The following is a 15490-nucleotide window of genomic DNA, read 5'->3' as shown; positions in this document are numbered from 1 at the left end:
AAGCCCTCCTCGTCCTCCTGGATGAAACTAAACCAGCACATGACACCTGGAACGAGCCCCAGGGAGGACACCACAGCTCTACACTGGCCTGCTGTCCAGAAAAGCTGTGGCTGCCCCTGGATCCCTGGAAGTGTCCCAGGCCAGGTTGGATGGGGCTTGGAGCAGCCTGGGACAGTAGAAGGTGTCCCTGCCATGGCAGGGCTGGGACTGGATGATCTTTAAGGTCCCTTCCAGCCCAAGCCACTCTGGGATTCAGTGATACTCCAACTCAGCCTCAGCTCACTGCTCACTCCATCACCAGCCTCAGAGGAGTTTCTATGGTAACTGAGCCCAGCACTAAACAGACCCTCGATTTAATGAGAAATCTCTGTCATTTTGGTAATGAACAAGCAGATAACACGAGCAGGTTTCCCTCAATGTGACTGGCTCAGGCGTCTGCACCTGAGTGTCCCCTGCTCACCCAACGCTCCGGGCAGGCACATCCCGTGGCCACCACACGAGAGAGATAAAATTTAAAGAGTTAAGATTTTAGCTAAGGGATAGAAGCAATTTATATTGATTAGGATTTAAATTAGAAGAGTAGAGATGAAGTGGAAGAGTTAATAATTATTAGATGCCTAAGCTAGAGCGTAGGTAATATATTACTTGCTCATTTTAGTTGTGCTCATAGAGGGAAATGAGATTGATGGACCATTGTGATAATGGAAGAAACCATGACTGCACCTGGACACAGAAACTGATTGGAACCAAGCAGGAGAGCCTGGACTATGCCCAAGAGGTCACATAGACTGCCAACAAGATGAAGGTAAAAAGGTCACTGATGTCTCTGACTTCATCCTTCAAGATAACTGACCCATTTCAAAGACCACTGACCCAATTTAAGAGAAGAATTGCACAGGTGTGAAGGACTCACCTCATTACAATATGAAGCAGGGATAGGCGGTGCTAAGACTGTGCAAATGCATAAGCATTTTTGAGTCTGTAAGACTTATATAAATAAAGAGAGGACTAGAGCTTTGTGATGTGTGCACACGCCTTTAGCAGGCGACTCTTGTGCCACCCTGATGCTTTAAGTTTGAGCTTTCATGTTTTTCTGTGCTGCCCAGGGGTGCAGCTCTGAGCTCACAGTCAGTGTCACTCAGCCCTGCACAGAGCAGGGACACAAAACAAATCCTTCTCCTGCTCTTGTCCTGCCCAAGGTGTGTCTTTAAAGGCATTTTAATGAACATCTGTTTATTCTCTTAGCTCTGTGTCGTCTCTGTTCCAGCTCAGCCTTCCCAAGGCATCAACCCCACACTGAATAAAACTTCCTAACTTTAACTCATCAGAGAACCTTTTTTTCCACGATCTTATCGATTTTATCACGAGAAGGATGACTTTACCCGCGATCTTACTGATTTTAGCACGAGAAGGATGACTTTACCCCTTCTGCCCCGCCCGGATCACCCGCAGCCCTTGGCCGTGGGTGGCTTTGATCCATCGGCTGCCCTGCAGCTGGGGGTCCACCACGAGGGGCCAGCGCTGGCAGCTGCTGAGGATGGCGGCGCTCTCGGCGGAGGCGCGGTCGGCCGGCAGCCCCTGGTTCTGCCACGCCGCCAGCGCCGCCTCGTCCGCCAGCACCGACAGCGGCTCCAGGCCTGGCGTCACGGGGATGGGCACCTGGAGGCAAACAGAAAGGATCCCTGGTGACTCCCAGGAAAGCTGGCTCCGCTAAAAATGGGTGAGCTGTGTTTGTCTGCGCCTGATCCTCCCGTGAGCTGGAGGTTTTGGGTTTTGCCGCTCCGCCCCGCTCAGGTGAGAGCGCACCTGCAGAGCTGCCCCAGCCCTGGTGCTCAGTGTCAGCAGGGTGTGGAGCTGCTGGAGCAAGTCCAGAGGAGGCCGTGGAGGTGCTCTGAGGGCTGGAGCCCCTCTGCTCTGGAGCCAGGCTGGGAGTGTTCACCTGGAGAAGGCTCCAGGGAGAGCTCAGAGCCCCTTCCAGGGCCTAAAGGAGCTTCAGGAGAACTGGAGTGGGATTTAGGACAAGAGATGGAGGGACACGACACAGGGAATGGCTTCCCACTGCCAGAGGGCAGGGCTGGATGGGAGATTGGGCAGGAATTGTTCCCTGTGAGGGTGGGCAGGCCCTGGCACAGGTGCCCAGAGCAGCTGTGGCTGTCCCTGGACCCCTGGAAGGGGATGTTCAGGGATCATAAAGGGTGCTCACAGTGTTCAAGGCCAGGTTGGACGGGGTCTAGTGGAAGGTGGACAGGGTCTAGTGGAAGGTGTCCCTGCCCAAGGCAAGGGGGTTGGAATGAGATGATTTTAAGGTGCCTTCCAGCACAAAGCATTCCGTGATTTTGTGATTTATCAGTGGTTTCCTGTTCTGTGGGGTATTTCCAATCTGGTTTTGTTTCCCAGTGCTCAGTTTGAGTGAACAAACTCGACCTGTACGAACAATCTCAGGGGTTTTGCCTCCCACAGAGCCCAGTCCCACTGGCTGGAGTCGCTCCCTGCCCTGTTCAGCTCGCTGAGACACCTTGGAAGGACAGAATTAATCCCCTCCTAAGGCTGTTGCTGTCTTACAAACCAGCACCAGCAGCTCCAGAAACACTCCTCTGGCAGGGGAGGCCATTTCTGGGTGTGACAACCAGAGTCACCTGTGCCAGGTGCCTGAGCAGAACTGGCCTTTCATTTCCGTTGGAATTACAGACACTTCCTTGACATTTCTAAGCACAGAAAGTTATTTTTGAAACCACTCAGACTAAGTTTCTGGCTTAGCGTTAAGGAATGCAGAATGAAGTTTTCCTCTCTCTGCCTAAGCAACTGTCTGCTTTGGTCAGCAATTTGATTTGGGCATCTCTGGGGCCTCATTTCAAAGCTTCTTGGCACCATTTGCATGAGGAACCTGTTAAAATTAGTGAAATATTAAACAAGTTTCAAGCACAATGATCTCCATCTGGTCCTAACAGCAAGACATGGGTAAAACCAGCTGAGAGGCACGGCCAGCACGACCAGAGCTCGTGTCCAGAATGAAAGAACACCTGGAGCTTTTCCAAGCCTACTGGAGAGCTGGCAGCGAGCTCTGCCTGCTCCAATTCCTTCTCCATGTTCCCCCTTCCTCTGTGGCCGTGGACAACACTGCGGGGCCGGGCTCTGTGTTTGGGATTTTCCTGTGTACATGGAGCAAGGACAGCACATTTTCCCCAGGGAGGAGCAAATGGCCACGCTCTGATCCTCACCCCAGCTCGGTGAGGACACAGTGACGTCCCTCACGCGAGAGGTGCCCCGTGGGCACCAGGATTTATGGTTAATCCCAGCACCAGTGGCTTCTCAGAGGAGTCAGGACTTACCTTCAGCTGGTGCAGATAAGGCCTCCAGATGCCATCCAGGAGGTCCTGGCGGTATTTCCTGGTGAAGTAGCCCAGGTAGGAGACAAAGGCCGTGACCAGCAGGACGTCTCCACACAAGGTGCTCTGCTGCTGTCTGAAGTCCTTCACGGCCTCGGCCCATCTCACATTTTCAGAGGCGAGGCCCCCAACCTGCAAATTGGAAGTCAAACTGATCACCCATAGATCCCTTTAATGGAAGGGACCTTAAAGTTCATCTCATTCCACCCCTGCCACAGGCAGGGACACCTTCCATTGTCCCAGGTTGCTCCAAGCTCCATCCAACCTGGCCTTGGAAACTTCCAGGGATCCAGGGGCAGCCACAGCTTCTCTGGACACCCTGTGCCAGGGCCTGCCCACCCTCACAGGGAAAGATTATGGAGGTATTCACACCCATCAGCTGTTAATTGCCTTAACACCACAGATTCCCACCTCCTTACACCCTCTCCCACACAGAGCACTCCTCTCCACAGCCTTCTGTATTTCACACAATTTATTATCACACCAGGTACGTGGGATTTTGATCACAATTCCCTTCAGATTCTGTCAAAAAAAAAAAAAAAAAAAAAAAAGCTCCCTCCTACCCATTTTTCATCAGCATCCAATGTCCAGACAGTGCAGCTGGGGCTTTGAAGAGGGTTCAGTGTCTCCTCATAAAATAAATTAACTTTACACACACAGATCACTTATTTGACCACTGGTACTTTTTGGAGTACCATTGGAAATAGGAAGGGAATACAAGTCCTGGGAATGCTGCACACACCAGCCCAGCTCCGGACACGGCTTCCAGCTTCCCACAGCTGCAGGCTTCGGGACCTTCTGACCCAGAGCTCACATCCGTGTGCTCAACAGCCACTGATGAGTTTTGACTTCAGGACCAAGCCTAAGCTGCTGTGGGGATCAAGCCAACTTTTGGCACCTGCAGCATCCCGTGGGCAGCAGATCCACAGTTCAGCTGAGCTTTCTGTAGAAAAGTACATCCTTTGATGTGCTGCCTGAACTTTTTAACTGCTGAAACATCCGTCCGGTGCAAAACCAGGGAACAATCCTGCTGGCACCAGCTCCTCTCTGCACCACTCCAAGCCCTCAGTGCCCCTCTGCTGTCTCCTTTTCAGGTTGAAGAGCTTTAGCCTCTTCAATAATTCCTCACACAGAAGCAGCCTTTTGATTTTCCTTGCAATCTTTATCTGCACCCAGCGATGCAATCTTTATTATCCGGTTTCCTTTATTGTTGCTGTCTCTGCACCATTTCCCATTCTCCTCCAGCCTTTGAGGTGCAGCAGAGGGGGCGGCGGTAACGCTGCACATTCAAGATTTATTTAGAAGGTATTCATCGAGCAAGATGGGGATTTTTCTGTTTTGTTCTCCCTTCTCTTCCTAATAAACCCTAATATCCGGTTTCAGAGGGGCTTTGGGTTTGGTGAGGGCTTTTTGCTTCTGGGAGCGCAGAGCTCAGGGCACTCTTAACTCCGTCCTTTCATTCCTGAGTGATAACGATCAGCTCAGCGTCACTTACAGGGCGTGTGAAGTGAAACCTCATTTCTCCAGTGTGCTTTACATTACATTTATCTGCCCGGTGTTTCATCCCTCCATCACCTGGGATCGTTTTCACAGTTCTTTACAGACAGTTGACATCATCGCTGCGGAGCCGTGCGACCTCCTACACACCAGCTCATTCCTGATTCATGGAATCACAGAATCACCCAAACCTTCTGTTTTGGGTGGGCAGAGACCTTAAAGGTCACCCAGTGCCACCTCCTGCCACGGGCAGGGCCACCTCCCACTGTCCCAGGCTGCTCCAAGCCCTGTCCAGCCTGGCCTTGGACACTTCCACAGCTGCTCTGGGCAGTTTATTCTGATGAGCACCAGAACTAACAGACACCTGCAAAAATACCTCTGGTGGCCTTTCTGCCCTGCCAAAAGTGCCCCTTTGGATCAGGGAAAACTGCCTCTGGGAAGTCTGACCCCTGCCAGGAGCAGAAGGAGAAGCCTCAGGTTTTCTTTGCCCCACCTGCCCTCAGAGCTGTCCGTGAATCTGCCCCAGCTGAGCTGCTGTGCACAAAGAGTGAAGAACCATTCCTCACCCACCTTCTGCACACCAGTCGTGATTTTCGAGGCTTCTGTCACATCCATGCCCTCCACACCTTTTCCAAGAAGAAGAGCCCTCATCCATTCCCTCTCCTCTCCTATGGAAGTGGTTCCATACTTCGTTGTAGCATTTCTAGGCTGCCCAAAGCCTGCCCAGACAGGGTGAGCACGTGTGGGACGTGGGCACTGACAGACCCAACACAATGATGCTTTAACTTCTGTTTCCTGAGGGGTTTTTTTCTACCAATTAGCAATATTCAATTTGTCTTTTCCCCCTCCTGTCAAGTGCCACGCTGCTGTTCCTGAGAACTCTCTGCAACAACTCCAAGAGCTCTTCTGTGAGTGATAATAGTGCAATTAGGCCCTATCCATGTAACTGCATGATTACAGTTTGTTTTCCCTGCACACGTTATTTAGCATTTGTCATCACCAAATTTCCTCCTCTGCATTAGCACACGCCCACTCACAAACACCATTCACCAGCCAGCCTCCCTCTGTGGCGCTCGGATCCTGTCCCTTGGATCCTGGAGCACCTTCCTCGGGCCACCTGAAGTTCAGGAGATGCCAGTGTGAGAGCCGGGCTCGCCTCAATGCCCCAGGTTCATTTGTCAATCCCAAGCATCGCTCTCCACGCTCAGTTGCATTCTTTACACAACCTCAGAGGTGTTTGTTTCGAAGTCTGGGAGCTCATTTTCACCCACAGCCACACCGGTGACACGCCTGGAATGTCAAATGAGCTGCACATCAGCGCGGGCTCTGTCAGGTGCTACCCCTAGATCAAAGCCAGGAGGACACAGGAGATGGTGTGCGGGGCACAGCAGGGAGCTGGGATGCAAGGCGTTCCTTGCCTACGCTGCAGAAATGATGAACTGTTGACTGTATAAAGTCACGGAACTGCCGAGACCGGGAGCTGCTCCCACCTCATGGCGTGGGGGAGAGATGGAAGCAGCACGGCCTGGGCTGTGGCGGCACGGAATCCCAGAGCCACGGAACGGATGGGGTGGAAGGGACCTCAAACCCCATCCAGTGCCACCCCCGCCATGCGCAGGGACGCCTCGCAGCCCTCGCTGGCACTCACCAGGCGGTTGGCGAGGGCGATGGTGCAGGCTGTGGCCTCAGCTTCCTGCTGACACTGGAGTTTGTCCGACGTGGCCTTCTCAAACCTGGCCGTGAGCTTGCCCAGGTTCTCGTTGAGGCGCTGCGGGTGAAGAACGGGAGGAAGTCAGGAGCAGCAGGGTTTTAACAGCTCAGGAAGGAGCTGGAGCTGTTGGAGGGGCCTAAAAGGCCGTGAAGAAACTTCAAGGGCTGGATCCCTCTGCTCTGGAGACTGAGAGAGATGGAGATGTCCAGCCTGGAGAAGAGAAGGCTCCAGGGAGAGCTCAGAGCCCCTGCCAGGGCCTGAAGGGGCTCCAGAAGAGCTGGAGAGGGACTGGGGACAAGGGCTGGAGGGACAGGACACAGGAAATGGTTTCCCACTGCCAGAGGGTGGGTTAGGTGGGATATTGGGAAGGAATTGTTCACTGGAGGGTGGGCAGGCCCCGGCACAGGGCGCCCAGAGCAGCTGAGGAACCCAAACCTGGTATTTCCTGATGCTACAGCCCCTTGTCTCCAGCCAGTCCCTGAGGCTCTGCTGATTCCCCCAGTTGTGCTCAAACCCCCAAGGGGCTCCTGGAGCTCTCCTGAACCGTCTCCAAACCATGCCCTCACACTGTTTCCAGCAGGAATCCAACAAGTGAGTTGGATGGTTCTGCTCTGAGAGCTGCCCCAGAGTGTGCCAGGAGCCCCCAGTGAGGTGGGGCCGTGTCCCCTGCAGGTCACAGGGCTGGCAGGGGCAGGGAGAGGACAAAGCACCTGCAGAAAGTAAAACTGGAGAGCCCTTTGCTTGGACAGAGCTGTTCCCACTCGGATCTAAACCAAACCAACAGCTCCCACAAGCACTTGGAGCATTTCACTTCTGATAAGAGAAGTAATAATTGATTTTATCTGCACCCAATGCAGACTGCTTAAGGCTAAACTGCTTGTAAATCACTTTAACACTGAGCTACGCACTCGAAACAAACCCGAAAATGAAAAAGGATTATATGAGAGATCTCTGCAGCTCTCCCGGATAACTGGCATCACACGAAACAGCCTCTCCTTGACCTGCCTTGGGACAAAACCACGAGAAGTTTCTGTCCCTGTGTGCACGTGGATCTATCCACAAAGGCTCATACAAATCATACCCCACTATAAATCACAGTCTGATAATTCAGTTTCTACAGAATATCTGCATCAATCTGGTGCGCAGGACAGAGCAGGCCTGCAGGGCCCCACCAGGGGCACACAGATACAGCTGTGTGCAGCTGTGGACACGCCTCTCACTCCTACCTCCACCAGCCCCAGGGGCAGAGCACCCAATTCCCAGGCAGGCAAAAAACCCAAACCAAACCCAGAAAGTCCTTCATGTTTTGGACAACGGGGATTTTCTCATTTTTTAATAAAAAGGAGTATGAGGCAGCCTGGGGCCCAGCTGTGAGCGGGTATGAATCAGCACACAGCAGCGCAGCTACCCGAGATATCCCAGATAAGTGAGGATATACCTCCACGTCCATCCCACGCCACCCTGCATCACTCCCCGTCTGCAGGGAGGAGAAGGCCCCCTAAACCTGGCAGTTTTGTCAGAGCATGCCAGAGGAGTGCCAGTAATCTCCCCAAAGATTGCAATTTTCTTTAACAAAATCCCACTCCTTTGAAAAAAAAAAGGAAAAAAAAAAAAAAAAAAAAAGGCCAGGCGTAAAAAGCTTTGGAAAAGAGCAGCGTTAAAGGGATGAAAAAAAAGTTCCCCAGCACTGTATGGCACATCTGAAGTGGGAGAATTAGACACCAAAGCCCTCTAAATCCAACCCAGCTTCAGGTGCCTCCTTTCATCTGCTGCAGGAAGGGGTGACCGGAGAGTTCAGCGCAGTTTTCTTGTATTTTTTGTTTAAAAAGTGTAGTAAGCATTTTAAGAACGATAAACCCTTGAAAACATCCAAAGAGTGATGTGTTTTCCAGCAGGGTGAGGTGCTGGTGGAAGGGGTGAGGGGAGCAGAAGGATCTCACTCACTGGGAGCCTGTCCAGCCACAGAGGGGATCCCACTCCCAAAGAGACCCCAAAACACCCTAAAACCAGGCAGGTTCTGGAGCAGCTGCTCCCCACTCCCTGTTCCTAGCAGGTACCGTGCTGGGAGGGAGCAGGGAGAAAGGCAGGATAAAGCAGGATGTGTTTTTTACACAGAGATAATTTTCTGAAGGAAAAATGATAAAGGCCTCACTCTACGCTCTGTGGAAATGCACTTTTAATCACGCTGCAATTTCTTCTATTCAGGGATTTTTTTTTTAATTTTTTTTTTTCTCTTTTAAGTAGCAAAATACCCAAATAACATCCAAGATGTGCTGCCAGGGAGCTGTGCCGTGACAAATGAGACTCCTGCAAGAGCAGTCGTCATCCTGCAAAAGCGGGGACTGAGTGTGCAGCCAGCCCAGCACTGAATCAGCCTCCAGCTCCCATCCCCTGCCCTGCGCAGCACGCTGGGAACACACTGCTTTGAGATAAGGGGTTTGCTGAGCACCCAGGGGAAGAGGTAAATCACACTTTAAAAAGTAGGTGGGAATAACGTGGATTCGTATTTAACCTTCCTCTTTGGGTGCAAGCAAGGCTGGAGAAGAACAGAGGGAATTTAGAAAGCGGCATTGTTCTGTCACAGAACCACAGAATGGTTTGGGCTGGAAGAGATCTTAAGGACCACCCCATCCCACTGCCTGCCATGGGCAGGGACACTTCCCACTGTCCCAGGCTGCTCCAACCCCAATGTCCAACCTGGCCTTGGGCACTGCCAGGGATCCAGGGGCAGCCACAGCTGCTCTGTGCCCTGTGCCAGGGCCTGCCCACCCTCACAGCCAGGAATCCCTTCCCTTTGACTAACCTAAAGTTCATCTCTTTCAGTGGGAACTCATTTTTCCTTGTCCTGTCCCTCCATCCCTTGCCCCCAGTCCCTCTCCAGCTCTCCTGGAGCCCCTTTAAGCCCTGGAAAGGGCTCTGAGCTCTCCCTGGAGCCTTCTCCTCTCCAGGTGAGCACCCCCAGCTCCAGAGGGGCTCCAGCCCTTGGAGCATCTCTGTGGCCTCCTCTGAGCTCTCTCCATCAGCTCCAGCTCCTTTCTGTGCTGGTTTGGGGCAGTTCTGCAGGTGGGGTCTCACCTGAGCACAGGGGCAGAGGGGCAGAATCCCCCTCCCCTCCCTGCTGCCCACAGTGGGGGCTCAGCCCAGCCCTGGGCTGGATTTCGGGGCTGCCAGTGCATCAGGGAGCAGAGAAAACCCCGCAACCCCCAAACCTTTGTACCCCCGCCCCCTGCTCCGGAACACAAGCGCTGAGAGCAGCAGCTCTGCCCAAAGGAGAGGAGCAGGACGGGTTCCCCCGGGGGCACTCACGGCGATTTTGGCCTTGACAGTGGCCAGCTTGTCCTGGGCTGCCGCCAGCTCGGCGTTGGCCCTGTGCAGAGCCTGCCTCTTGGGCTGCACCTCGCAGAAGACGCGGTGGAAGCGCGCGATGTTCAGCACCCACGAGCACAGCCCGGCCGCCGCCGAGGACTTGGTGGCCACGAACTCGGGGTTGAACTGCGGGTCCTGCAAGTAGGGCTGGAGGGCTTTGAGGCAGTTCTCGTGGATGTTCTCCTTGTTGAACTTGACCAAGGAGTCCAGGAAGGCGTCCACCCTCGCCATGGCCACTTTGGCTGCTTTCCAGCTCCTGTCCTTGGGGATCCTCCCTGCCGGGGCCGTCAGCACCATCACGGCCGCGGTGACGTTGCTGACAGCAGCAGGAGGTGACCCAAAGGACCTCAGCTCCGTCAGATTGGTCTGAAAAGGGGGAAAAAAACAAGGTTGTTAGATAAAAAATGAATGGGCTTTCTTTTCACTCTGCCACTAATAGAGTCAGGCTCCCGGGCTATCAATCTGATAAATTGGGCTCCTCTCAGCCCCGGCGGTGCTGCCCTCAGATCGCTGCTCTGCGTGTTTGCGGCACACCTGCTCCATCCCCTGCCCCTGACATCCCACCTGGGGCCAGCACAGCATGCTGCTCCTCCCCACGCTCCTGGGGGAGCTGGAGGTTGTATGCCCTCTCAGAAGATGGGGATAAATAAGAATGAAACGTATAGAAATAACACTCAGGCCCCTCTAAAACAACCTTCAGAGCTTCCCTTCATGCTCCCTCCTAGCCAAGCTGAGATGGCAATGCCAAAGCCCTCCTGTGATTCCCAAGTCCTGCAGCCCTCAGGGCTCAGGGAATGCAGCTGCTGAGAAAAGCCCAGGCACCCTCGCAGGGGAGCAGCCAAACTGCACTGGGGGAGCCAAAAGGGCATTTCTGTCTCTAACTCCTGACTTCCCAAGTTTTCAAACTCGCTATCACACCTGGCTTTGCAGTTTTTTTATTTTGCAGGTGCTCTGCACTGGGTCTATCACAACCCACATGCCCAATTAATCATTGCCCATAAGACAATTACCTTAATTATCATCCACATACATGTCATTATCTCACATATGTATAGACTTATCTGTCCACAACACTTTAAAGAGCTTCTCAGTTTGCCTCAGTCACTCTCACTGCCACCAGCCCCTGCAAAATACCAGCATTACAGCAGGGGACAGAGGGGCCGCAGCAGGTCCCACCCACACAGCCAAAGCCAGGCTGAGCCAGCCCACGGTCACATAAAAAAAAAAAAAAAAGGAAAAGGAAAGTTTAACCTGTCAGGAACACAGAGAGAATTAACCCTGGCAAGGCTGAGCAGGGCCAGCTCTCCTGAGAGCAGTGTGGCCGCGGAGGGTTCTGGAGGCACTGGGAGGTTTTTATTTAAAGCATCATCATCAGAGTAATCCTCCCAGCACAAACACAGAAACCAAGGTGGGTTCAAAGTGCAGCTGAAGAGGAGGAAAGAGCCTGGCCGTGTCCCAGTGGCCGTGGCTGCTCTTTTGCACTGGCAGGTGACACTGCCACAGAAATGTCCACGTACCCACATCCTCTGTGACTGCATGGAGTTATTACTGGATTCTACTCAACAGCTTTTCTCACTGTGCTCCTTGTTAGTGCTGCACATAACCCTGCAGCCCGAGGAAGGTGCCTGAGATAATTGGACAGAAACTGTGCAAACACACATAAACATTGTTGATTATTCATGTCAGCGAGCAGGATGGGCTCTCTGATACGTCTGCAGTCAGCAGGTAAAGGAGACCATGGCTTCCACTGCTCTGCCACTGCTGCTTTACAGTTCCCTGGAGAAAATGTCAGCATTTCCCCCCATCTTTGCCTAATGAGAGATTCTGCAGCTCCAGCACAAACCTGGAGAACAAAATGGAGAGACAAACGTTTTCCTTTTGCGCAGTCCTTCCCCTCGATCTAGAGCACAGCTGTCTGCAGCAAAGGTACCTCCTCCCCAGAAGCTAATCCAACAGAATCCCCGTCCTGGCTGGCTCCAAGGTGCTCTCCTGTCCCCCAGCAGGGCCAGGACGGAGCCATGGTTTGAGGCCTTGCTGGCACTGGGGGTTTTCCAGCTGTGGTTTTCCAGCTGTGTGCCGTGGGAGGCTGCTGCCCCAGGACACTGCATGAACTGCAGACCAAAGCAAATTGTAGGTCCATCCCTCAGGCACATCACAGAACCACAGAATGAACCAGGCTGGAAGAGACCTCTGAGATCATCGTGTCCAACCTGTGACCAAACACCACCTTGTCAACTAAACCACGGCACTCAGTGCCACAGCCAATCTTTTCTTTACACACTTAAGCACCAGCAGGGAGGAAGCTGGAGGAGGGACAATACGACGCCCAGAACTTGGGTCACCAGATGACACAGCAGAGGAAAAACACTGGGAATCCTCACCTTGTTGAGGGTGTTGAGAGCAGCCTGGGCAGCTGCCAGGGCAGGCTCAGCCTTGGCCAGGTCCTCCTCACAGTCCTTCTGCTTCTGCTGGACCTCCTGGGCGATGAGGGCCACCTTCCTCTCTTCCTCGTCGGCCACCGCCTTCTTCCTGCTCACCTTCTCCGTCTCCACGCCCACCACCTGGATCAGCTTGTCAGCGTCCTCGTTCTTCTGCTTCAGCTCCACCTCCTGGGCCGCCAGCTTGGCCTTCAGCTCATCCACCTGCAGGGCAGAGGTTCGAGGGAGCAGGACTGAGGATTGCAGCTGGGATCAAGGGGCTTTTAATGTGACGTCGGATGAGCCTGAGAAGGGACATCCCCTTGAGGTGGCAGCAGGAGGCCACCAGCACGGCCGTGGTGGCAACTCCTCACACCCTGCTCACACCCATGAGTCCTCAGCAGCATCTGCAGGGGGGGAAGCTCACACAGGCTCTCACTTGCAGACGGAAAACCTCCTGCTAAAATCCCCATTTCAGTGAATTTATTTAGACTCTGGGCACACCACAGAGGCTTTCACTGCCTCATAAAGGTTCACTTAGAGCTCCTGGGGTACATCTCTATCCACACAAAAATACAGGAAGGGAAGCCAGGCACTGCTCTTGGCGATACCCATTTTGACACCAGAAGGGAGAGCGCAGTTTACAATCCATACACTGAAGCTGTTGACATTTGGCACTGGCCTCACGAGGAGAGCCGCTTTTCAGGACTCTCCGCACGCCCTCCATCCATCAGCATCCCCTGCTGCCTGCCCCCGTGGGGCTGCTCTCGCCAGCACAAAGGCAGGGCTGCAAACCCGGGCTCACACCAGCACATAATCCCTTCGTGTGACAGACCCAGCAGCACCTCCTTGCTCAGCTCCAGGCCTCTGGGGGCTGCAGGAAATTGAAGAGGCTGATGGCTGATACGGCTGTGACCCTCTGCCCAGAAATCAGACTTTGTGTGCTGGATACACGCACGCGGCTCCGGGGCTTTACAGGGCCGGGGACAAAACAAGCAGGGGATTAAAATCCACGGGGCACTCGACAGCAGCACAAAGAGCAGGTGTAAGCTCAGCCCCGGGGAGCAGACAATGCCCTGCCAAAGCACAAGCAGCAATGGAAGGGGAAATGGCTTTGTCGGGATTTGAAAAAAAGCAAAAAAAATAAATGCTGGAGATGGACTGTTTGTGAGGTCCTGCAGTGACAGGACAAAGGGAAATGACTTCAGACTGAAGGAGGGCAGGGATATCAGGGAGAAATCCTGCCCTGGGAGGGTGGGCAGGCCCTGGCACAGGGTGCCCAGAGAAGCTGTGGCTGCCCCTAGATTCCTGGAGGGGTCCAAGGCCAGGTTGGACAGGGCTTGGAGCAGCCTGGGACAGTGGAAAGTGTCCCATGACAGGGGGTGGAAATTGATTCTCTCTAACATCCTTTCCAACCCAGAGAATTCTGTGATTCTATGAGAAACCTGTGAGCAGCTTCCTGAGTGCAGAGCAATCTGACGAGCAATTAGTAATGTGAGGTGGAAAGGGAAAGAGCAAAGCAAATGAGAAATTCAAGGGTAATGTGCTGTGACTTCATCAGGGAAAGGAAGGGAGAAGCCCTTGCCTACCACCAGAACAGCATGAGAAAAATTATCAAAGAGAAGAAAACCTGGAGGGCAGCCTCCCAGAAGACTCATTTTATCTGATTGTCCCTGCCTTGTTTCAAGAACACAAAACACATCAAAAGGTCAGCGATTAATTGATAGCGGCAGCCAGGCTCGAATCTGGAATCCAGTGATGCAATATTAACCACAGCCATGCTCAGAATTACTCAGCAATGGGCGCTGACCTCCCGGTGGCGCACGGCACTCTGAAAAACAAATGACTCATCCCACACATCTTCCCAATCCATTATCTCCTAACAGGAAGGAGGCTTCAGCTTCCCTGAGTGCTGAGGATGCCGCTGTCCGCAGGGAGGGACGGTTGTAAAACCTCGCTGGAGGAGGAAAGTTGGGCAACAGCATCAAGGTGTCCAAATCTCCAAGGGAAAGAAAGAAATAAAAGGGGTAGAGGTAGAAGGGACCACAGTGAAAGGAGCCAGAGAGGTTATTTTGAAACGGGAACAGCAAAGTGGAAAATACTTTTTTACTCGGCAGCTCCTGATACAACAGCTGAGGCCACTCTGAGCCTACAGAAACACACAAACCTCATCGTTACCTTGTCGTGGGCCCTGGAGGATGCCAGTGACGAGCACCAGTCCCCAGAGCTAAGGCACAGCCAGGTGACACCCAGGGACCAAAATCCTCCACCTTTACTCTGAAAATCCCCCCCAGCACATCACTCCCAGGCACAACCTGCAGACCACACCTGAGTGGGAGGGAGGGAGGACTCTCCACTTCCTCAGCCCCAAGGCCAAGCATCTCCACTCATTCATTTCCACGGGTGAACGCAAAGTTCAGCCCTGTAAATCCCTGTTCAAGATTGAACATGCTGGTGTGATTTCCAGCGCTGACAAATACCTACACTCCGGTTTCAAATCAACAGCAGTTTCGACTATTGCGCACATCTGGTAATTTAGGTGTTTAATTTTAGGCCCCCAGCGCTAATTTTAGCCTTGAATTTGACATATTTGTCCTCACTGCTCTGCATTTTAATTACCTGCACAAGGAGGCAATTCTCAGCCCGGCCTCACTGCAACCAGACACCAACATTTTGCTCTTCCATCCTCCTGGTGATTTGATTTTCCCATCCTTCCCGTTGCCTCCGAGTCCTCCACCACTCCTCTGTGGCTCATCAGAGAACTCTGCCCACACAGCACCCACTGAAGAGAAGCCTGAAGGATACAGGAGGCTTCCCACGTGTCACAACGGACCCAGGGACCTGTTCTCAAAAGATTCATTTCATATTAGCTGCTCCCCCCAAAAAAATTAAACCTAATCCATCTTATCCACCACTGGGGAATCCTGAAAACACAGCAGCACGCCACAGGTCCCTCAGAAGTATTTCCTGCATGGGTGAGGCGAGGTTGTTGGAGAATATACCAAATTTAAAATTTTTAGTTTCATAACATCAGTCAGGTTTGTTCACCTTTGTCCCCAGGGAAGGGAATTTAAGTTTCTTTCCGGGGCATTGTTCCACCAGGCAAGGCCTGA

The 15490-nt window shown here is 53.0% G+C and overlaps 1 protein-coding gene across 1 annotated transcript in view; it reads right to left on the bottom strand.

Moving 5' to 3' along the window:
- DNAH9 (dynein axonemal heavy chain 9) overlaps positions 1-15490 on the bottom strand; it is a 137106-nt gene that overhangs the window by 61075 nt on the left and 60541 nt on the right. Inside the window, exons 48-52 of the mRNA XM_066200303.1 lie at positions 12342-12602; positions 9901-10326; positions 6532-6651; positions 3330-3518; positions 1424-1659 (exon numbers count right to left, since the gene is read on the bottom strand). Coding sequence (XP_066056400.1) covers positions 1424-1659; positions 3330-3518; positions 6532-6651; positions 9901-10326; positions 12342-12602 — 1232 coding nt within the window. The remainder of the gene's footprint in view (positions 1-1423; positions 1660-3329; positions 3519-6531; positions 6652-9900; positions 10327-12341; positions 12603-15490) is intronic.

This window comes from Chamaea fasciata, unplaced genomic scaffold (assembly GCF_029207755.1).
Source record: "Chamaea fasciata isolate MVZ Bird 193981 ecotype frontalis unplaced genomic scaffold, bChaFas1.0.hap1 SCAF_19, whole genome shotgun sequence".
Classification (NCBI taxonomy): domain Eukaryota; kingdom Metazoa; phylum Chordata; class Aves; order Passeriformes; family Sylviidae; genus Chamaea; species Chamaea fasciata.
This window is presented reverse-complemented; position numbering and strand designations above follow the sequence as displayed.